This window comes from Rhinatrema bivittatum, chromosome 8 (assembly GCF_901001135.1).
Source record: "Rhinatrema bivittatum chromosome 8, aRhiBiv1.1, whole genome shotgun sequence".
In the NCBI taxonomy this organism is placed as follows: domain Eukaryota; kingdom Metazoa; phylum Chordata; class Amphibia; order Gymnophiona; family Rhinatrematidae; genus Rhinatrema; species Rhinatrema bivittatum.
This window is the reverse complement of record NC_042622.1, coordinates 71,014,438-71,037,121: the sequence shown is the minus strand read 5'-3', so window position 1 is coordinate 71,037,121 and position 22,684 is coordinate 71,014,438. Positions and strand designations below refer to the sequence as shown.

General features: G+C 42.4%; 1 protein-coding gene across 2 annotated transcripts in view; it reads left to right on the top strand.

The window, feature by feature from the left end:
* Positions 1-22,684, top strand: part of LOC115096662 (ubiquinol-cytochrome-c reductase complex assembly factor 1) — a 230,433-nt gene that overhangs the window by 118,706 nt on the left and 89,043 nt on the right. For both annotated transcript variants that reach the window (XM_029611613.1, XM_029611612.1), the window contains exon 8: positions 12,885-12,993. In XM_029611613.1, coding sequence (XP_029467473.1) covers positions 12,885-12,993 — 109 coding nt within the window. The remainder of the gene's footprint in view (positions 1-12,884; positions 12,994-22,684) is intronic.

The following is a 22,684-nucleotide window of genomic DNA, read 5'->3' as shown; positions in this document are numbered from 1 at the left end:
GAACATTTAAAATAAATAATTTTGATGAAGATTAAAATTGGACCTTCATTGTTCTTTGCACTCCTTTGTGGACAACATATCTATTTATGACACCATGAATTCTTAGATGTCAGAAGGCTCAGAATGGCCAGATATCCATCGATATGCTGAAAAGCACTTACAGAAGCCCCTGCGTAAATGATTTTATGGAAATGAAGAATTGTATCATAGTAACAGAGTACATGATGGCAGATAAAGACCCAAATGATCCATCCAGTCTGCCTTCCAAGTTGCTTGGGTAGTAACTGCCACTCTGTGAAGGGCGACCAGGAAGGTGGAGGGTCTTCATCGGATGACATACGAGGAGAGATTGAAGAATCTAAATATGTACTCCCTGGAGGAAAGGAGGAGCAGGGATGATATGATTCAGACTTTCAGATACTTGAAAAACTTTAATGATCCAAAGACAACGACAAACCTTTTCCATCAGAAAAAAAATCAGCAGAACCAGAGGTCACGAGCTGAGGCTCCAGGGAGGAAGACTAAGAACCAATGTCAGGAAGCACACCAGGCATGTTCTCCTGTGTTCTCAGCCAACGCCAGGCCTGACGACAGGGAAGGACTAGGCTCCGAGGTATTTCCAGGGTACGAAAGTCAGCATTCGTAGTTTGTATCAAAAAGAGAGGAGACCACGGGGAAACCATGCTTAATCCAAGACCATCATCACAGTAAGAATATCTGTCCAACAACCATTCGTCAACAAATCTAAGCTGGCAAGCGGCGTTATATTGCCTGAAATCAGGAAGACCTAGTCCCCCCCCCTAGTTCGTGAGTATATAAGTGTGTGATATCCCAACCTAGCCTTTTTCCTCGCCCACAAAAATTTCTGGAAAGAGGATTGCAACCATCGTACATCTTTACTCTTCAGCCAGCAAGGCAACATGTGTAGTTTGTTCAACAGCTTGGGTGTAAGTACCATTTTTAATAGGGTGCTTCTTCCAAAAAGGGTAAGAGGTAGAGACCTCCATTGTTTAAGTTGAGAACAAATGTTAGCGATTGTACTCTTAATATTAAGATCATAAAGAGGATTCCGGGGGATCCACACCCCCAAGTACTTTAATTTGTTCAGAGCCCACTTAAAGGGGAATCCATTCTCCCAATCTTGGGGTAAGCAAAGATCTAATGCTAGTGCCTCAGACTTAGCAAAATTAATCACCAGTCCAGCTATCGCCTTAAACTGGTTAAAATAGGTAATTATAATTGGGACACTGTCTTTGGGCTTCCCAATAAAGAACAAGATGTCGTCAGCGAACATCGCTATCTTCAACAAATGCCTCCCAATGCAAAGCCCACAGAATGAGTCATCACGTTTCAATTTAATAGCCAAGGGTTCCAATGCCAACACAAACAGAAGGGGGGACAAGGGGCATCCCTGTCGCACACCACATTGTATCGGAAGAGGCTCTAAAGGGTGCCATTAATAAGCAACCTGGCACTGGGGTTGGTATATAAAGCCTATAACCAGGTAAGAAAGTCACCCTCAATCCCGTAGGCTTGCAAGCTCCAAAATAAGTAGTTCCACGAGAGGGAGTCAAAAAGCCTTTTCGGCATCTAAACTTAATACTAAGGCTTCAGCTCTTGGTAGAAAACTGAGAAGGCCAATCAACCTGCGAACATTTTTAACTCCTTGTCTCCCTTTGATAAAATCCGTTTGATCTGGGTGAATCAGGAGGGGGCGTATGGAACTAAGGCCCTCATTTTCCAAGGAGTTACCACGCACGATAATTCTTTAAACCGTGCTAACAGCAGTTAATGCGATTTGCGAATGCAAATTTTTAATTTTGTATTCAGAGGGTGGAACAAATGTAAAGTAGGGAGGATTTATCATGTGCTGCGAAACAGCTGCACTGTTAGCGTGGCTCCTAACGCGGCCAATAACTACACCTTTCATTTGCGTTACAGGCTGGTAAGAGTTTATCGCGGTTCATGATGTCTCCTGACAGGCTTGTTTCAGTATATATGTGAGAGAGAGAGAGAAAGAGAGACTTACCATAGTGCCTCCTCCCTAGACAGGTATTTGTATCCCTATGGGAGGCCCACCTAGTAACTCGAGGTGAGGTTTAAGTATTAGTGTAGGGGGTTAGGGGCCACTTTCACATTCAACGTGAGACGTACGAACAGAACAGTGGTCTCTTGTGAAGATTTGATGGACTCTCTACCTGGGTAACAACAAGCTAGGTGGAGAGAACATTGCACAAATCTCATCTTGGGAGTGAGTTTCCTCACTCTGTAGGTCATCAAATCTTCACAAGAGACCACTGTTCTGTTCGTACGTCTCACGTTGAATGTGAAAGTGGCCCCTAACCCCCTACACTAATACTTAAACCTCACCTTGAGTTACTAGGTGGGCCTCCCATAGGGATACAAATACCTGTCTAGGGAGGATGCACTATGGTAAGTCTCTCTCTCTCTCTCTCTCTCTCTCTCTCTCTCTCTCTCTCTCTCTCTCTCTCTCTCTCTCTCTCTCTCTCTCTCTCTCTCTGCGATATACTGGCAATGTAGCACAAATTGGGCTAATAGCGCAACTTGCGATAACAGCCTTTTGCATAGCTGATAGTGCAATTCGCGATACACATGCTTATTAGCATAAGGTACACCCCTTTTTGGTATCGCATGCGATATTGGAAAATGAGCCCCTAAGTCTGGCAGCTAAGACAGCCGCTAAAATCTTGAGGTCACAGTTGATAAGGGATATGGGCCGATAAGATCCCACTTCCTGGTGGTCTTTTCCGGGCTTGGGAAGCAAAATAATGGTTGACTGATTTTCATTGGGATTAAGTTGGTTGCCTTTAACAAGACTATTTATTATAGTATGGCCGTAGAACAGGCAACAGAAGAAACTTTAGAATTTTATAAAATTCGGGGCTAAACCCGTCTGGATCCGCTGCTTTCCCTCACCACAACCCATGGATCACTGCATGAATTTCTGAGTCCAAGATAGGGCCATTTAGAGCCTGCAATTGTTCCGAGATCACTTGGGGCCAGGGAAGGGTATGGAAAAACTCAGCTAAGAGGTATGGGGCACTGGGCTTCGATTTATAAAGACCACTATAGTATTCATGAAACCTGGATGTGATACTTTCTATTGTAGTTTGGTATGTCCCATTTCCATCCCTAATACTACTGATCAGTGATTTGGGGCTCCGAGCCTTAACCAGATTAGCTAGGAATTTGCTGGGTCTATTGCCATAGCGATAAAGCTGATATCTGTAATCGCATTGATTTGGACGCTCGTTGATAGTGAAGCGTATTTAACGCGTCTCGGATACTGTCCATCTCATACCTGCTCTGCTCTGACATTATTTGTATGTGATGAAGTTGGGCCTGCTTCAGTTCAGCCGTTAGGCAGAGAATGTCTTTGTTATGTTTTTTGTTTTGAGTAGCAATATATGCGATAACATGACCTCTCATCACTGCCTTCTCAGCCTCCCACAGAACCCCAGGGGTGACCTCCAAACTAGAATTTAAGTGAACATATTCTTCCCATTTCTTCTGCAAATATACGTAAATGTGCAGTCAAGTAGCCCCAGTGACATACGCAAAGAAAAAGGAGGTTTTGGAACCGTCCCAAGGGTGACGCTGGTCGACACAGGAGCGTGATCAGACAGAGCAATGGTACTAATGGTAGCTGTCGTGATTCTTGGAAATAGAAACTCAGAGACCAATAAATAATCCAGGCGCGAGTTGCAGCTGTGGGGATGGGAGTAAAAGGTGTAATCCTGCTCCCCAGGATGGAGGGCCCGCCAGATATCTAAAAAACGGAGTTCTTGGCATAAAAAATTGACACCCTGTCGATGCTTGTTACAGTCTATGGGTTTTGGAGGTTTGCAATCCTCTTGCCTGCTCGCAACTATATTAAAATCCCCTCCTATGAACAGTGCATGATCTGAGGATTCAGCAAGAATATCTAGCAATAGAGTAAAAAACTCTTGGTTATAAGTATTAGGTGCATAGATATTACAAAGCACTACTTTCTGCTGATTACATGTTCCTTTTACAATAATATGTCTGCCCTCCGTGTCATGCCACACTCTCAGATTGAAAGGGTAATTGTTTGTGTATTAAAATAGCCACCCCTCTCTTCCTGGAGGAATAGGAAGAGAAAACACATTGCCCTATCCACTCTCTCTGTAATTTAGCGTATTCTTTTGCCGATAGGTGGGTCTCCTGCAGAAACACCACTTGGGAACCCATCCGCTTAAAAGCCGTAATTAATTTTTTCCTCTTAAGGGGAGAGTGCACTCCATCCACATTTAGAGACGTACATTTTACCATAGCCATAGGGCAGGGTCCATCAGTATATAGCCTCCAGGAGGCATCTCGTACGGTTTATCAGTCTCTCTAATCCCTGGGCCCCCCAGCCTAGGCCTCCGGGATCATTTGGCACATACACCAGAGCTAATTGTACAATGTTCAGTGACCATCCACCCACAGCTGAGACAGTTCTGACCTCTCCTAGCTTCTCCCCCTTCCCACCCTCCACCCCCCTGACTCCCCACACACATTCCATACAGTCCACACATACCATACACACCAACCAGACCATACACTCGCCCAAACAGTGCCCTGCGGCATCGCACTCTGCTCTAGGAGGCCCAAGACGGCAGCACCCCCCGCACCAGTCAGGGGTACGCCACCGTCCCCCTCTATCCCCCCACCTCTCCACCCCAATAATGCTAAGCATACCCTACCCTCAACACTAAAGTACATTAGCAGTAACATTAACAAATGTAAAAATATCATGTGAACAGAAACTAGTAGACCCTGATTATAGACACCAGCTCCAAACATCTGTGGCTTCCATGAGAGAGACAGTTGGGAGGGGGAGTCCCCCTACAGTCAAAAAATCAGAGAGCACTCATTGAGTTCTGAACCCAACCCTTAAAAATGGTCACCTGGCTTCTGACCCCCATGGTCTTTAGGTAAGAATGGACTGAGTAGAATATAACCAGGCCAGAAGTGATGAGAGAGAAAGACAGTATTAGCGCAGCCTTACTCTTATCCTTGTAAGGCCAAGGCACAGAACACAGCACTAGTTCTGTCTCCAATCTACCAGTTTCTTATGGTGACAAAAAAAAGATCCATCCGCTGCTGCTCAGTAGCGCCATGAAGATAGATCTCTTAAACTGCTCATACTGCAGGCAGAGCAATGTTAAGGATTCGCCTCCAGAGCCAGGCCAGCCAGGAAATTGGATGCCTCTTCATGGGAAGTGAAAAAGAGGGTTCTGTTATTGTGTTGGATACGGAGCTTGGCAGGATACATTAATGTGAAGGGTATACCCCATTTATGTAGTTCTGTGCAAGTGGGAGCCATGGCTTTTCGCTGGGAAGCCACCATAGCTGAGAAATCGTTGAAAAGCAACAGTCTATTCCCCTGATATTCCAGCACAGGTTCCTTCTGGTATTCCCTCATTAATTGAACTTTGTTCCACGCTGGCCCGGGCACTGCGATGGCGCATTCCTTAAACCAGGGCCTCGAAACGCCCCAAAAACTTGGCGATCCGACCCTAGATGGCTTCCCACTACTGCCACAGGTATTTGATGCGGGGTAAAAGAAAATCCCCATGGATGGTAAGGGATGAAAAGGAGGGGTGATCACGAAGCTCTCAGCTTATGCTTCCGTGTGCTGTGACGTCATCCCGAAGTCCTCGTGTCGGTTCCTGAATCAGTGCTCCATAAAACTGTCATTTATTCCATCCAGAAACTTTATCTCTCTAACATTTCCTGATATTACATTTACCCAGTCAATATTGGGGTAATTGAAATCTCCCATTATTACTGCACTACCAATTTGGTTAGCTTCCCTAATTTCTCTTAGCATTTCACTGTCCGTCTTATGATTTTTGGCCTATCGTTATACTCTTCCCCAATGCACAAGGGATTTCTACCCATAAAAATTCAATTGTGCATTTAGTCTTTTACAGGATCCTGTTGGACTGTATGCCATTCCAGACATAAAGTGCCATCCTGCCATCAAGTTGCTCCTTTCTATCATTGCGATATAATTTGTACCCTGGTATAGCACTATAATATTGGCTATCCTCCTTCCACCTTGTCTCTGAGATGCTAATTAAGTCTGTGTCATCATTCACTGCTATACACTCTAACTCTCCCATCTTACTTCTTAGATTTCTGGTATTAGCAAACAAACATTTCAAAGTGTGTTTTTTTTATTTGTATTAAAATTCTGCTTTTCAGTTGTCTGGGATAATTTGGAATCTTTTAGCTCAGGTGATTCTTTACTTATAGGCACATGGACTATTTTTCTTATTATTGTAACTTCTCTGTTGGGATGCCCTAACTCTAATGCTTCATTAGTATCCTTTGAAGATACTTCCTTCCGAACCATGTGCTGATAAGCGATTGTTGGCTTTCCCCCTTGTTCTAGTTTAAAAGCTGCTCTATCTCATTTTAAAGGTTAGCACCAGCAGCCTGGTTCCACCCTGGTTAAAGTGGAGCCCATCCCTTCCCCAAAAGGTTCCCCAGTTCCTTACAAAGCTGAATCCCTCTGCCTTGCACCATCGTCTCATCCACGGTTTGAAACTCTGGAGCTCTGCTTGCCTCTGGGGACCTGCATGTGGAACAGGGAGCATTTCAGAGAATGCCAGCCTGGAGTTTCTGGATTTCAGCTTTCTACCCAAGAGCCTAAATTTGGCTTTCAGAACCTCCCTCCCAAGTTTTCGTATGTCACTGGTGCCCACATATACCACAACAACTGGCTCCTCTCCAGAACTGTCTAAAAGCCTATCTAGGTGATGCGTGAGATCCGCCATCTTTGCACCTGGTAGGCATGTTAACAGGCAATCCTCACACCCACCAGTCACCCAGCTATCTACATTCATAATAATCAAAACACCAACTATGACGGCCGACCTAACCCTTCTGTCCTGGGCAGTAGCGAGAGGATAATGCATCACCTAGAGAGCAGGTCCTTGCTACAGGATCATTTCCTGCCACACCAGGTTAATGCTCTGTGACCAGGAGACCTTCCTTCTCCAAGGCAGCATCAGGGCTGCCAGACTGGAGTTGAGACTTGGCTACTACATCCCTGAAGGTCTCATCTATATATCTCTCTGTCTGCCTCAGCTCCTCCAGGTCTACCACTCTATCCTCCACAGATCGGACTCATTCTCTGAGAGACAGGAGCTCTTTGCTCCATATGCACACATACAACTTTTCACTGGCGGGTAAAAATCATACATGTGACACCTGATGTAAAAGACTGGAAGACCTCCTTCTCACTGCCAGACTGCTGCCTTCATCTTAATTTTGGTCAGCTCCTAGTTAAGTTTAGGTTGCAATGAGATGCAATGAGTCCTTTAAATTTATTAGTGTATTTACTATTTATCTGTTAGTGACCTTCAAGGGAATGATTAAACTCTTGATAAGGCCTGGGGCAATCCTGTGTTCATTAATAGGCTGATTTTTTTTTTTTTAATGTGAAAGTGTTTCCTACCTATAAATTAAAGGATGAGCTAGGGGTGGGAGGGAGGGAAATCAAACACACAAACTCCTGGCTTCTGCATTCCTTCTGATTAGCTTTTTAATACACACAAACTTCTTGCTTCTGCGTGTCTTCTGACTAGCTATTTAATACAGACACACAAACACACTAAAGAAAATGCTGCAATAGCTTACTTCTCCCCAAAACTTTTTATCTTCCAAAATTTTCCAAAGCAGTACTTACTGATTTTTTTCAGTCATCAGCAAGGTGATCCTCTCCTCTCAGTGCTCCCTCAAGATCTAATATGATACTACTAATCAGCTCACAAAAAATGTAATTAATTTGTTCTATTTGCAGAAAACAAAATGAGCTAATTCACTTGTTCTCACTCCTTTTTCTGGTACCAACCAGTATTGTTCTCTTTTATTCTGAAAAGTAATTATGGTATTACTAATTTATCTCTTCCTGAAACTTTACTTGATTCTGCAGTAATTACATTTATCTAAATTACTTCTTGTGATACTCTGCCAACCAATGTCTATCCCCTAACTAGTGAGTTAGTCTATAAAGTTAGAAGTGAAGGTGTGGGGGGGGAGGGGGAGGGTGCCCCTATCTTCTACTCTTCCTTTCTAAAACTAAGAAAAAATTCCTAAGAAACAAAAAAAAAAAGCAATGCAAAAAAAATCCCTTTTTTCAAAAATGAAAAGAACAAAAAGTTATTAATAAAAAGTATCCCCCTTCAAAGTAAGGTCTCCGCAGTTGAATTCAGTCAGAAAAACTTACCTGTTGAAGTTTAGCTCTTTCAATAATCCTAGTCAGTCATTTATCCTTTACCTCTCCACAGCTTCTTCTCAATTGTTCTTCTTGTCCCTGTGAGCTAGACCTGGGGCCTACTTAAGCTTCTCAGAGTCTTACCTATGCATTTACTGAGCCATTCTCCCATCCATTTGCATTCCAGAGTAGAGAAGCCAGCCACACTTTAATAACATCCCCAGGGCACAGTCCTTCCTGAGTTCTTCCTACAGAGGTCATACCTATTGGTCATCCCCTAAGTGACAGCCTCCTCCAGCAGTTTCTCCCTCCACAGTGCCTGCTTCATTATCTCTCCCTCCACCCCCACAGGATACTCCAGTGTCCCTCCATCTGCTCCACTTATGCTATCCCAACACCCGTTCCCCTACAGTGTTCATGCCTGTCTCTGCTTCCCACAGATAGTAAAGGAATTGTACCATGATTTTTTTTAGTATGGTTCTTTTTTTAGTATTGGGTTTTTTTTTAGTATGGTTCAGGACTTTTGTGGCTGGCAAGCACCTCTGTGCCCTTGAAACTCTTGATGGCCAACACAGTTACAGAATCCAATATTTTTGTATAAGGTGCTGAATTCCATGAGATCATTCTTCCAACTAGAAAACTGGTGTTTGAGAGCACAATATATCAAACACAGCCTCTTTTCTGAGAGAAGTGATGCCATTTACCTTTGAAAACCACATAAAAGCAAAACCAGCCTGATCTTTCTCACTCTGACAGGGTCCAGGCATTACTCAATAATCTTAGGAATTTTTCATCTAACAGACTCATTCTATGGCCAGAAAGTCACACTTAGCATTTGAACACTTTCAATATGTATTTGTGGTTAAAAACTGTGTGTTTTTATTTTATGTTGTTACATAACTTTCTGCTTTGCAGCGCAGCTCTTAGAGAATTAATGAAAGGTTTTACTTTTGAAATTACTTATTTTTTTGGTTTTTTGTATCGTAGATTATCTCTCATGTGTTGCTTATTTGAACTTCAAAGGGCAGTTATACTTAGTGCTCCACTAATGTGTGATGAATGAGACAGATAGGGTCTCATTACATTAGTCAAGTTTTATAGAACATTGTCCTATAATTTAATGGGTCCACCTCTTGCTTTAACTGCTAGATTGTAAATAAACCAGCTGATGATTGTGGGAGCCACAAATCCTAGGTACACTCTTTCCCATATTGGCAAGACCTGCTATTGACCTCATGTATTGGAGACGTATGGTAATGTCTGCTTTTAACTATTGAGATGTTATATGTGGAGGTCTTTAATTTTTTAGTTTTGTATATTTGCTTGTCATTGTACGTCGCTTTATCATTGTGTCTTATAGAAATGATTAATAAATGTTATTAAATAAAATAAACACAGTCTTTTGGCATTAATATTTTCTTCTTCTTGCTAAGCAGGTGGTAATCCTGCTTTAATTCTCCTACAGAGTCTGTATAGCTTGGAAAACAGTGCTTATAAGTGCATGGGGTTTTGCAAGTAAGAAAATTCTTGATTATCATACATAAGTCATATTATGATAGCATCCTAAAACCCCCATCTAATCCTATAAACCTCATCACCCACATCTCTCCCCCATTTCTAAAGAATAAAACTCCCAGCCAATCTATAAAGACAGCACATAGTGACTACTGTCATCTAAACATATCAGCTACACAAAATAACCATGCTTTGATCACTGTTTTCTGTTGATAAGCAGGCTGAATTAGCCATTGCATGTGGGCATCGTCATTTGGCGGTACTGAATGGACTCATCTCTCCAAACTAGTGGAGCATTGAGCTCTACTGAACATGTGCGGGAGTTCCCATGTGGATGTTGTCTCTTGAGTCTCCACACTTATTTTTTGTCCGAGCACAGCACGGATGTAATCTCTGTCCTACATTTTTTCTTTAAAAATCCTAAAACTTACTTTATTCAATATATTTTTACTTCAGTTTTTTCTTCTAAAGTTGCCCCACTGCCTCTGCAGCCCCAGAACAGCACTTTTCAGTGCTACTTAAAAAAAACAAAAAAAAACAAACTTCTTAATGAAGTGTAGCCTTCCCTTTTACCATGTCCATGAAGAAGTCAATCATGGTGAGCGGTTTTATCTGTGGGAAGAATATGCCCCTCATTGACAATCACAAATTGTGTTATCAGTGCCTCAGGCTGGATCATGACTAGAAGAGCTGCTATGCTATGTACGGATGTCCCCACACTCGCAGAGGTAAAGTGCTGTTGAAATCAAGCAACTGCATAAATATCTCTGGAGTCACAGTAGGTCCTCATCTGCCTTGCCCAGGACAGGAGTCGCGCAGAAGCTCATCAAAATCTCCCCCATCCGCTTAGGCCAAAGCTGCGAGCGAGGTTGAGTTCTGCCAGATGCTCAGTATTAAAAGTGAAGTGGTATCAGTCACTGGAACCATCTCAGCTGTGCTAAAGAAACATAGGCATTCCAAGTGCAGTGCATCAGTTTCCTTGACGGCAATGCAGAGGCACAGTGCGTCAATTCACCTGACACAACTTCAACTGATGCCAGCAGCACGTGGCACATTGAGGCACCCAATGCAGGAAACTCTGATGCACTCGAAGCACAACTCTCTGATGCACTCAGTGCATGACTCACTGACGCATTTGATGCATGCTCCATCAATGTACTCTATGCTTGATGCTCCACCACCACTCAAATCTGTGGCCTCCAAACATGATCCTGCTATGCATGGTGCAGCTCTAATACAACCAACACAATACCTCTGTTCTACGCTGGATTCCCTGATCCACGTCTCTAAAGACCTGTCAAAGCATGCCAAAAAGCATCCAGTGTGACCAAACATTCTACCCCATCGATGCATCCATCTCAGACTTCAATTTATCAAGCTGTTTTGCCAATATAGCTCTATACAGCCTATCATAGTTAGGTGGGATATTGCCCCTGCTGCCATGACATCTGAGTAGTGCACTGCAGATCAAAATGCTGACATTGGCAATGTTTTACATATTCACTGCAACAACTTGAGGACTCTAGGGAGTAAAACTATGCTGTATTTTGTGCCTAAAATATATAATAAACCCTGATGCAGCAAATAAGTGAAACATTGCCAAAGTCAGTATTTTGATCTACAGTGCATTACTCAGATATCACTTATGTCCATCTTAGAGAATTTTGAAGACTCCAACTTTGGAGAATATAAGTCTGCATTGTCTATTTTCATGAAAAGTATTTTGGCAGTGAAGTGTGGTCTACAGTGCACCAATACATTATTTTGAGATATACATATCAGTGCAGTATTTTGGCTTGATTTTCTTGTGATTCTGAGTTTAGTGTTTTAGATGCACTAGATTCTAATAGAATTATGGCAACAAGAGAACATGGTTCTCCTTAAAGATTTTTAAGATATTTTGCAAATAAATTCACTTTCTGAAAAATAAAAATAGATGTTTTTATTGACCTTTGATTGAAAAAGAGCCATTATCAGGTCTTTGGACAGTTTTTTATTTATTTATTTACATACCGTCATTCGAAAAGAAGATCACAACAGTTTACAAAATCAACATTCATATTCTCGGTCAACATTCACATACATATATACATTCCGGTTTGAGGTCTTTTCCTCTGTATATAAATTAATGATTATATTTCCCTTTGTTTCAATATTATATTCAGAAACTTCTCATTATTATTGTACACCATATATTAACTTCTTTTCCTTGATTATCGTTTTGCTGTTAACTCATCTCTGTTACCAGGGAATGCATGTCTTCCTGTACTTGGATGATTGGTTCATCACAACACAGGCAAGGGACGAAATACTGTGTTCTCTGAGCTTAACCATATTTCTGCTACAACGCTTGGGTTTTCTGATCAACTTCGATATATCAACCATAGAATCCATTCATACTTTCATATTCATTAGAACTTGCATAAACTTGATACAGGAAATTTCTTCCTCCTGACCAAGCGAACACCATGATATCGCTCGTTTGCAGTCTGCTGTCTTCTCCTCGCTCGTCTGCAAGGCGACTCCTAGTCGTTTTTGGTCATATAGCAGCAGCTATGTGGTTCCCCGACCCATCATCACATCCAAGAAACAAAGAGGAAGGCGATCTAAAAAAAACCATGAGGGTAAAACAAAAAGAAATAGATGCCAGATGTCCTTTTAAAAGTATTTGTTATAGTGGAGACGTATTAAAATTGCCGACTCTGGCCGAGTTTCGCCACTCCTCAAGTGGCTGCCTTAGGGACTTAAGTTATGAGTTTGTACCAAAAACATTCAAAACAGATCGTATTTGAAGTACAATATCATTTGTAAATCATCCGCAGTGGGGGCATATCTTTAATTCTGGAGAATTATATAGATCCCACTGTGAAAGTTCCTTATATCTCCATGTAAGATATGTCGTTCTCGACGTGACTGAATATTCAGTTTCCACTCCACTCAGTTTCCACTCGTTCTCCAGAATTTTTATTGCTGGCTTCTGATGCATTATTAATACCATTATCACTTTGCTGATGTTGAATCTCTGGATGACTATCATGTAATAGTAACATGTAATGCCTTTACACCAGGGAACAGTCATGAAGAACCTAAAATAATGTGACTTATGTTGTTACAGGATGTGTCTGGTGCGAATGAAGCAAGAAGGAAGAGCTGGGAAATATATGTGCCGATACATTGTTCATGCTATGTGGGAAGATGTTGAGCAGCGTGGAAAAGTTATGGGGGTAAGTCACTGACATAGATAGTGTGTTGTGACACAACAGCAACTGAAAAGGAAAGTAGAATCGGCATATATGCATTTAAGTAATCTATGTGCACAGCAAACACATTTTCGGAAGAGCAGGACTATGCACATACTGTCAATATGATGTAGAAAAATATGTACATACAAAGAAGGCATGCTGGGGTAGGGTTTGGAAGTAAGTGAACATTTAGGTATTTTATAAATATAATATACATATTTATTTGTTTATTATAAAACATTTTTATTCTGCACCATCATACATATTATGTTTGAGGTGGATAACAGGAATTCACATACAGAATATTTTGAATGAAAAAATACAGCCAGTCTAAAAACAAAGTTAAACAGAAAGTAAAAACAACGAACAAACCTGCATGGGGAATCTCTAACATGATTCCTTGAGTTCTTTCATTAAGATGAAAGATTATAACCACAGGATGGTTGCTTCTTCAATGCTTTCAAACATAATTGTTCAGGTAATGAGTTCCAACAGTATGGGCCAACTACTGAAAATATTCTGTCTCTTGTTATTTCAAGAGGGGCAACTTTTGGGGATGGAATCTTTATTTGCAGAACAAAGGGACAAGAAGATTTATATAACTTCAAGAAAGCATTTGCCCATGGAATAGAGCTGCTATTCAGTAAACTATGTACAAGGGAAGCTAATTTGTATTGAATTTTCCATTGGACCAGTAAACATGTAAATATGAAAGTATGGGTGTCATATGGTCACACATTTTACTGCCTGTTAAATCCAGGAAGAGGAGTTTTGTACTATTTGCATTGCACGAATAATGCAAGCTGGGAGACTGGCATACAGAGAATTGAAATACCCTAAGCTGTTCAAAACAAGAGATTGAAGGGCAAAACTAAAGGCTTATGAATGAGGGGTTTTAAGATGCCTCAATAATCGCAATTTAAAAAAAAAGACTTGACAGTGTCATTGATTTGGGCCTTCATTGATAGATTGGTATCAATGATGACATATTTTCTGCTCTGTCTCTGGCTTATTCTTTGCCCCCTTGTTCTCCCCCCCACCTGTTACTGTTTTAAGTACTTTCCACCTGTCAGTTCAGATGTAAACCGGTATGATCAGTATATAAAAGTGTTAAATAAATAAATACAATGACATCCAGATTTCTTTTTGTGGAATTTGGAATGCAGTGACCTTGAAACTAAAATGTAAATGGGATGTGACGTGTTGGTGATTTAATATTGGTAAGAATGATTATTTGTTTTTCGTCATTTAATTATAACTTGTTAATTGCAACCAACGCCTAACTGAATTTATACATAGAGATACTAGATCAAATGTTGCTGCCTAGGAAGATGTATAGGGGATGAAGAACAGTATGTCATCAGCATAAATCTTGTAATTAATAACAAGACAGCCCAAGACTTTACACAGTGGAGATAAATATTGAAAAAAATTGTTGATAAGGATGACCATTGGGGGACTCCGGAGGTCACTGCATTCCATTCGGAAAGAGAATTCCCAATTCTGATTTGCTGAGTGGCTGGTTAGGTAAGATGAAAATCATCTCTGTTATCCCCAAAAATTGTAAGCTATCAAGCAGTATCCTATGATCTAAGGCAGCGGTTTTCAACCGGTGTGTCGCAACACACCAGTATGTCGCCAAGAACACACAGGTGTGTCGCCACACATCTTGGTCCCCCGCTGACTCAGCTGCTCCCCGTCCTCCGCCTGGGTTTAAAATGCTGACAGCCCGGGCAGAACGCGGCAGAACAGCTGGAGTCAGCGGCACCGGCATGCTCTCTTCTTCCCACGCCCCGGAAGAGGAAGTGGTGAGCAGCAGGTGCGTGCACAGGAAGAAGAGACCATGCTAGTGTGGGCAGCATCGGCCCGAAGAAAAGAAGAGAGGTGCGGCCTGAAGGATGAGCAGCGCAGCTCGGAGTAAAATAAGGAACAATGTCAACCCTTGCGGCCAATGGGACTCCTTTCTCCACGAGGGCTGAAAATGAAGGAGGTTGCTGCTGCCTTTAGGGTTGGGAGGAGGCTGCTGCTGCCACTAGTTCGGGGGGGTGGGGGAGAGAGAGTGAATGAGCAAGCATGTGTGTTTGAGATCCTGTGTTTATGTAGATAGCATGTATGTGAATGATTGAGAGCCTGTATATGTGAAAGAGAGTATGTCTGTGATTGAGAGCCTGCCTGTGTAAGAGAGAACATAAATGTAAGTTTAAGATTGAGAATCTGTATGTGTAACTTTGTGATTGAAAACCTGGCTAAACCTGGCTAAAAGACCTGGCTAAACCTGGCTAAAAGACAGGAAACAGAGAGTAGGATTAAATGGGCAATTTTCTCAGTGGAAGGGAGTGGACAGTGGAGTGCCTCAGGGATCTGTATTGGGACCCTTACTGTCCCAATACAGATCCCTTACTGTCCCAATTGGGACCCTTACTGTCCCAATACAGATCCCTTACTGTCCCAATTGGGACCCTTACTGTCCCAATACATATTTATAAATGATCTGGAAAGAAATACGACGAGTGAGATAATCAAATTTGCAGATGACACAAAACTGTTCAGAGTAGTTAAATCACAAGCAGATTGTGATAAATTGCAGGAAGACCTTGTGAGACTGGAAAATTGGGCATCCAAATGGCAGATGAAATTGAATATGGATAAGTGCAAGGTGATGCATATAGGGAAAAATAACCCATGCTATAATTACACAATGTTGGGTTCCATATTAGGTGCTACAACCCAGGAAAGAGATCTAGGTGTCATAGTGGATAACACATTGAAATCGTCGGTGCAGTGTGCTGCGGCAGTCAAAAAAGCAAACAGAATGTTGGGAATTATTAGAAAAGGAATGATGAATAAAACGGAAAATGTCATAATGCCTCTGTATCGCTCCATGGTGAGACTGCACCTTGAATACTGTGTACAATTCTGGTCGCCGCATCTCAAAAAAGATATAATTGCGATGGAGAAGGTACAGAGAAGGGCTACCAAAATGATAAAGGGAATGGAACAACTCCCCTATGAGGAAAGACTAAAGAGGTTAGGACTTTTCAGCTTGGAGAAGAGACGACTGAGGGGGGATATGATAGAGGTGTTTAAAATCATGAGAGGTCTAGAACGGGTAGATGTGAATCGGTTATTTACTCTTTCGGATAGTAGAAAGACTAGGGGGCACTCAATGAAGTTAGCATGGGGCACATTTAAAACTAATCGGAGAAAGTTCTTTTTTACTCAACGCACAATTAAACTCTGGAATTTGTTGCCAGAGAATGTGGTTCGTGCAGTTAGTATAGCTGTGTTTAAAAAAGGATTGGATAAGTTCTTGGAGGAGAAGTCCATTACCTGCTATTAAGTTCACTTAGAGAATAGCCACTGCCATTAGCAATGGTTACATGGAATAGACTTAGTTTTTGGGTACTTGCCAGGTTCTTATGGCCTGGATTGGCCACTGTTGGAAACAGGATGCTGGGCTTGATGGACCCTTGGTGTGACCCAGTATGACATTTTCTTATGTTCTTATGTTCTTATGAAAGAGTATATGTGTATGATTGAGATCCTTTGTGTGTGAGAGAGATCATGTGTATGTATGATTAAGAGCCTGTGTGTATAAGTAAGAGAGAGAGCATGTGTGTCTGTGGGTGATTGAGAGCTGGTTTAGGTGAGGGAGCATGTGAGTAGGTGATTGAGAGCCTGTGTGTAAATGAAAGAAAGAGAGAGAGCATGTTTGTAAGCATGTGGATGAGAGTCTGTGTGTGAGAGAAAAAGACAGCATGTATGTGTGTGATTGAAAGCCTGTGTGTGTAAGCGTGAAAAGATAGACAGCATGGGGCAGATTTTTTAAAAATACGCAAGCTCGTACTTTTGTAGTACGCACGTATCTTATAAAATCCGGGGTCGGCGCGTATCTTATAAAATCCGGGGTCGGCGCGCGCAAGGGGGTGCACATTTGTGCAACCTGTGCGCGCCGAGCCCCGCGCGGCCTGCCTGTTCCCTCCGAGGCCGCTCCGATTTCGGAGCGGCCTTGGAGGGAACTTTTCTTCGCCTCCCCCCACCTTCCCCTCCCTTCCCCTACCTAACCCACCCCCCCGGCCCTATCTAAAAACCTCCTACCTTTGTCGGCAAAGTTATGCCTGCTGAAAGCAGGCGTAACTTTGTGCGCGTCGGCTGGCAGCCCGCTCCGTCCTCCGGTCCCGGGGGCTGGTCCGGAGGCCTCGGCCACGCCCCCGGGCCCGCCCCCGAAATGCCGCATCGTTTTGGGAACGCCCCCGGACACGCCCCCTCCCTCCCCTTTTCGAAAGCCCCGGGACTTATGCGCGTCCCGGGGCTTTACGCGCGCCGGCGGCCTATGCAAAATCGGTGCGCGCGGGCCTTTTAAAATCCGCCCCCATTGTGTAAATGTGTAATTAAGAGCCTATATAAGTGAGAGAGAAAAAGCATGTGTATATGTGAGTGACTGAGAGCCTATGTAAGTGAGAGAGCATGTGTATATTTATTTATTTATTTACATCTTTTTACTATACCCACATTCAAGATGAAGATTCTTATCACACCGGTTTACATCGAACCAAAATTGGAAACATTACAAATAACAAGTATCTTCAAATCAAAATTGAGAAGAGAATTAAATATAAAATATAGATGAAAGAATAAGCTAAAGTATAACAAGGGGTATGACATAACGTATAACAAGGGCTGATCAAAATACAATGTAGTAAAAAACCTCATGAGAGGGAAACATAAATTACAGACTATCTCCGCACATAGTACTGATCTTGAATAGGGACAGAGTTAAAAGGGAGGGGGTGGGGGAGGGGAGGGAGAGGCCACTGAGGGTAAGTGTTACAATAGTCAATTTTTGAGAAGAAGGTGGCTTGAAGAACCGTGCGGAAATCATGGAAGTGCAGGAGAGGTCTGAGCCTTTTTAGGATGTGTAGCTTATGGAAGCATTCTTTTGTTGTATTATTGATGAATTTTTTAAAGTCCAGTCGGTTGTCTAATGTAGCTCCAAGATCTCTCACGTGTGTTGTTGTGGCTGTAGAGAGGTTGTTGATGGAGGAGTTGATGTCGTTAGTAGAGATGAGGAGAAGTTCTGTTTTTGTAGTGTTGAGGACTAGGTTGAGGCTAGTTAGGAGATGGTTGATTGAATTGAGGCAGCTGTTCCAAAAGTTAAAGGTTTTGGTGATGGATTCTGTTATGGGGACCAGGATCTGTACATCGTCGGCGTAAATATAATGTGTTAATTTTAGATTTTCAAGGAGCTGGCAGAGGGGGAGAAGATAAATATTAAAGAGAGTGGGAGAGAGTGATGAACCTTAAGGTACTTCATGTGTGGAGCTTATGGGGTGGGAGTCTTTGTTGTTTATTCTGACCTTGTAGTTTCTATTGCTGAGAAAGGACTTGAACCAGCTAAGGGCAGAGCCTGAGATGCCAATGTCAGCTAGGCGATTAATGAGAATGGAATGATTTACCATGTCAAACGCCGCTGAGATGTCCAGTAAGGCTAGTAGGTAAGATTGACCTTTGTCTAGACCCATGAGGATGTTGTCGGTGAGGGAGATTAAGAGGGATTCTGTGTTTGAGGATTTATGGAATCCGAACTGAGCAGGGAAAAGAATCTTGTGATTGTCTAGATAGTCAGAGAGTTGGGTGTTGACTAGTTTCTCCATAAGTTTGGCAATGAAAGGAAGGTTGGCTATGGGACGGAAGTTGGCGGGGTCAGCAGGATCCAAATTAGGTTTCTTTAGCAGTGGTTTGATGGTGGCGATTTTCAATGGATCAGGTACAAATCATTGGGCTAGGAAACAGTTGATGATTCCTGCTAGTGGTTTGGAATGGAAAGTAGGAGTTTTGTAGGAATGTGGTCTGAAGGGTGAGAGGATGGCTTCATGTTCTTGAGTACAGATTCAATTTCTAGAGATGAAGTGAGCTCCAAGGAATCAAAGGTTGCTGTATGGCAGTCGGGGGAGGTATAGAGGGGGGGAGGCTGGGTATTAGCGAGGATGAGTGGGTCTAGGAGCTTGGAGATTTTTTTCTCGAATAATGTTGCCAATTCGTTCGCCTTGGATTGGGCTTTGTCATCAGGAATAGTGGGAGGGGAAGGTTTGGTAAGCGCTGACACATAAGAGAATAAAGCCTTAACATCGTAGAAGAAGTTATGGATTTTGCTGGTATAGAAGTCTCTCTTAGTGCAGAGTATGATGTTCCTGTAGGAGTGCATGGTGGCTTTGTAGGCTGACATTGAGGTAGGGGTGGGGTCTTTGCACCATCTCTGTTCTTTGCGTCTTAACTCTTGTTTAAGGTTTTTCAACTCAAGAGAGAACCAGGGTTTTTTGTTTTTAAAAGATGGGTTAATTTCTTTGGTGATCAAGGGAAAGATTTTATTTGCAACAGAGTTTGTGATGTTGAGCCAAGAAGACAATGAGGAGTCTGAGTTGGAAAGGTTGAGGTTTGTAAGTCTGTAGAGAGGTGGGAAATCAGATCGTCCATAGAGCATGGTTTCCTGAATTGAATGGTTGTTTTGTGGATGGGGGGAGTCAGATTTTTATTGATCAATAGATCTGTAGTGATCATCAGATGGTCAGACCATGGGATAGGGGAACAAGCGGGGGGAGAGTTGAGTGCAGTAGAAGAGTTTATGAAGATGAGGTCCAGGGTGTGGCCAGCTTTGTGTGTGGGGTTGTTGATGATTTGCTTAAATCCCATGGCTTTGAAGGAGGATAGAAGAGTTTCGCAGTTGGGAGTCAGAGGGATCGAGTCTACATGGATGTTGAAGTCCCCCAAGATGAAAGCTGGGATGTCAGAGTTGATATGTTTGGCAACGAGTTCAATAAGAGGAGAAGGATCTGAGTCTAGGATCCCTAGGGGGGAGTAGATTAGGCAAATTTGTAGATGGTTAGACTTGAAAAGGCCTATTTCTAGTTTAGAGGCAGTTTTTAAGGTGTGCGAGATTAGTTTTAGCTCTTTTTTTGCCGCTAGAAGGATGCCGCCACCTCTTTTTTTTTTTTTGTCTGGGTATAGAGAATATATCGTAGAACTGAAGAGGTAGTTGGTTGGTTAATGCAATATCTGTGGGTTTCAGCTATGTTTCAGTAATGGCACAGATGTCTGGTTCCGAGTCCAGAAGATAGTCAATGTGTGTGATTGAGAGCCAGTGTGAGAGAGAGCGCTGGTGTGTGACTGAGAGAGAGGAGAAAGTTCCAAACAAACCACCCCTCCTCCTGCTAATTCAAAACAATCTCAGGATACCTGGATATCAAACGTTCCCAGGTATACAGAGCACAACATTTTTTGTATCCTTATTATTTTTTTATTATTGGGTCTTTGTGTCTACTATTTTGAAATATTTTATTGGTATCTAGAAATTTTTTATGAGTTTTAAATTATTGGATATTACATTTATCAGCTGTTTTGAAATCTGTTCTTTTTGTTAGTATGGTTTTACTGCTTCTGATTTTATATTTCTTGATTTGTTTTATAAGGATGGGTGATGTTTCTTTTTTTCCTTTGTTATACTACATACAGAGAATCTGGCTTGTTGCGGTTTCCAATTCAGTTTTTGTCTGTGTGCTTCTAGTTATGGGCCGGATGTTAAGAGGTACGCCCGATTTTATAACATGCACACGCATGTTATAAAATCCAGGGTTGGCATGCGTAAGGGGGTGCACAATTGTGCAATTTGCGTGCGCCGAGCCGCGCAGCCTTCCTCCATTCCCTCTGAGGCTGCTCCAAAATCAGAGGGAACTTTCCTTCCGCTCCCCCCCTCCCAACTTCCCCTCCCTTCCTCTACCTAACCCACCCCCCAGCCCAACCTAAACCCCCCCTCCAACCTTTATCTTATAAGTTGCGCCTGCCTCTGGGCAGGCATAGGTTGCACGCGCCGGCCAACAGCCAGCCCGCGATCCCGGCACAGCAGCAAATGGCCACTGTGTCTGGAAGCCCCGGCCCCCGGACCGCCCAGCCCCTTTTTTCAAGCCCTGGGGCTTGCACGCGTCGCCGGGCCTATGCAAAATAGGCTTGGCGCACGCAGGAGTGGTTACGCGCGTAAATCCACCCCTATGCGTTTTGGTCTCTTTATTCTTTGTTAGGTGAAGGTCAGTACATATGATTCAGGTGAGGTTTACTTCTGGCGTATAGTTTCTGTGTAGGGCTCTATAGCAGCTTGACTTGGTCCGTTTTCCTAATAGGAGATGTGTCTTAAGGCCTGGTGTAATATTTTCAGTGTTGCCTTTTCTTAGGTAAGGTGGTTACTATTTAAGTGCTGGAAATTGGTGCTGTTTTGGTGTGGGATGTTTACTATTTATGCAATTTCTGTTCAGACAGAATACGTATCTTTTCCTTGTGTCATTCTTAACAATAAAAATAATTACCTGACCTTTACTTTTTATTTCCACCGTGAATTGTAATGAGCAGTGTGTCACACATGTGAGCAAGGCCTGTCAGGTGTGTCATGATGGGAAAAAGGTTGAGAACCACTGATCTAAGGTATCAATGGCTGCATATATATATATAATGTAAGGACCATAATCAACCCACATATCAAAGCCTCTGATGAGGGTAGCTAGGCTAGAGAGGAACAGTGTTTCTGCGCTGAATCCATTCTTGGAGCCCATCTGGAACCAATCGACAATTGCATTATGTCTTATGAAATTACTGAGTTGTTTCAAAACAACTGCTTCTATTGTTTTTGCCAAGAAAGGGATTGATGAGATTAGCCAGTAGTTGAACATAACTGCTGAATCCATGCGCACAAGTATTTTCTTAAGCGAAATATGTACATATATTAGCCAAATTTATAAAATATCTGCCTCTGCACATAGTGAGGGTTATTACATGCACATGTTAGTTATTTAATGAAAAAAAAATGCTCATATTTTTATAAAATAGTTATATAAAAAGTGGATCTCTGCACTAGAAAAATGTGTTTACTGAAACATACATGTGTACTTTTAGGGTGTGATATGTGATATTTTATGAACTGTGTGGCTCCCTCTGCACAGTGATACAGGCCTCACTTTAGGCACACCTACTAATGTGTGTATATGTTGTTATGCACAATATTTAAAAATTAACCTCCCCATATATAGGTCTTATGTTCTTATTTGCAACTGTGAATTAGTGTTTATTGCTTATCTAAGTTTAAAGTATCCTACTTTGGTTTAAGTATTGGAGGACATAAGTTTCTTCCATCTTCCAGAGCTTATTCATACCAAATATATACCTCTGTTTCGTAGAAGGTGTGAAGTAATCCAAAGCAGTGGTCCTCAACCCAGCCCTCAGGGACTGCCTGCCTAGTTGGGTTGTCAGGATATCCAACAAAGAATATGAAATGAGATATAGTACCCTTGACTGTAAACGGGCTCTAGCGTTCTACTTAGACCGTACAGTTGCCCACAGGAAGAGCACTCAGTTATTCGTCTCTTTCCATCCCAACAAATTAGGGCAACCTGTGGGTAAGCAGACTCTCTCCTCCTGGTTGGCGGACTGCATATCTTTTTTTCTATCAGCAAGCAGGCATTCCTTTTCAAGACCGTGTTAAAGCACACTCTGTGAGGGCCATGGCAACTTCAGAAGCACACCTACGATCGGTGCCACTTCCTGACATTTGCAGGGCTGCCACCTGGAGCTCTCTCCACACTTTCGCAGCCCACTATTGCTTGGACAAAGCCGGAAGACAGGATTCCATCTT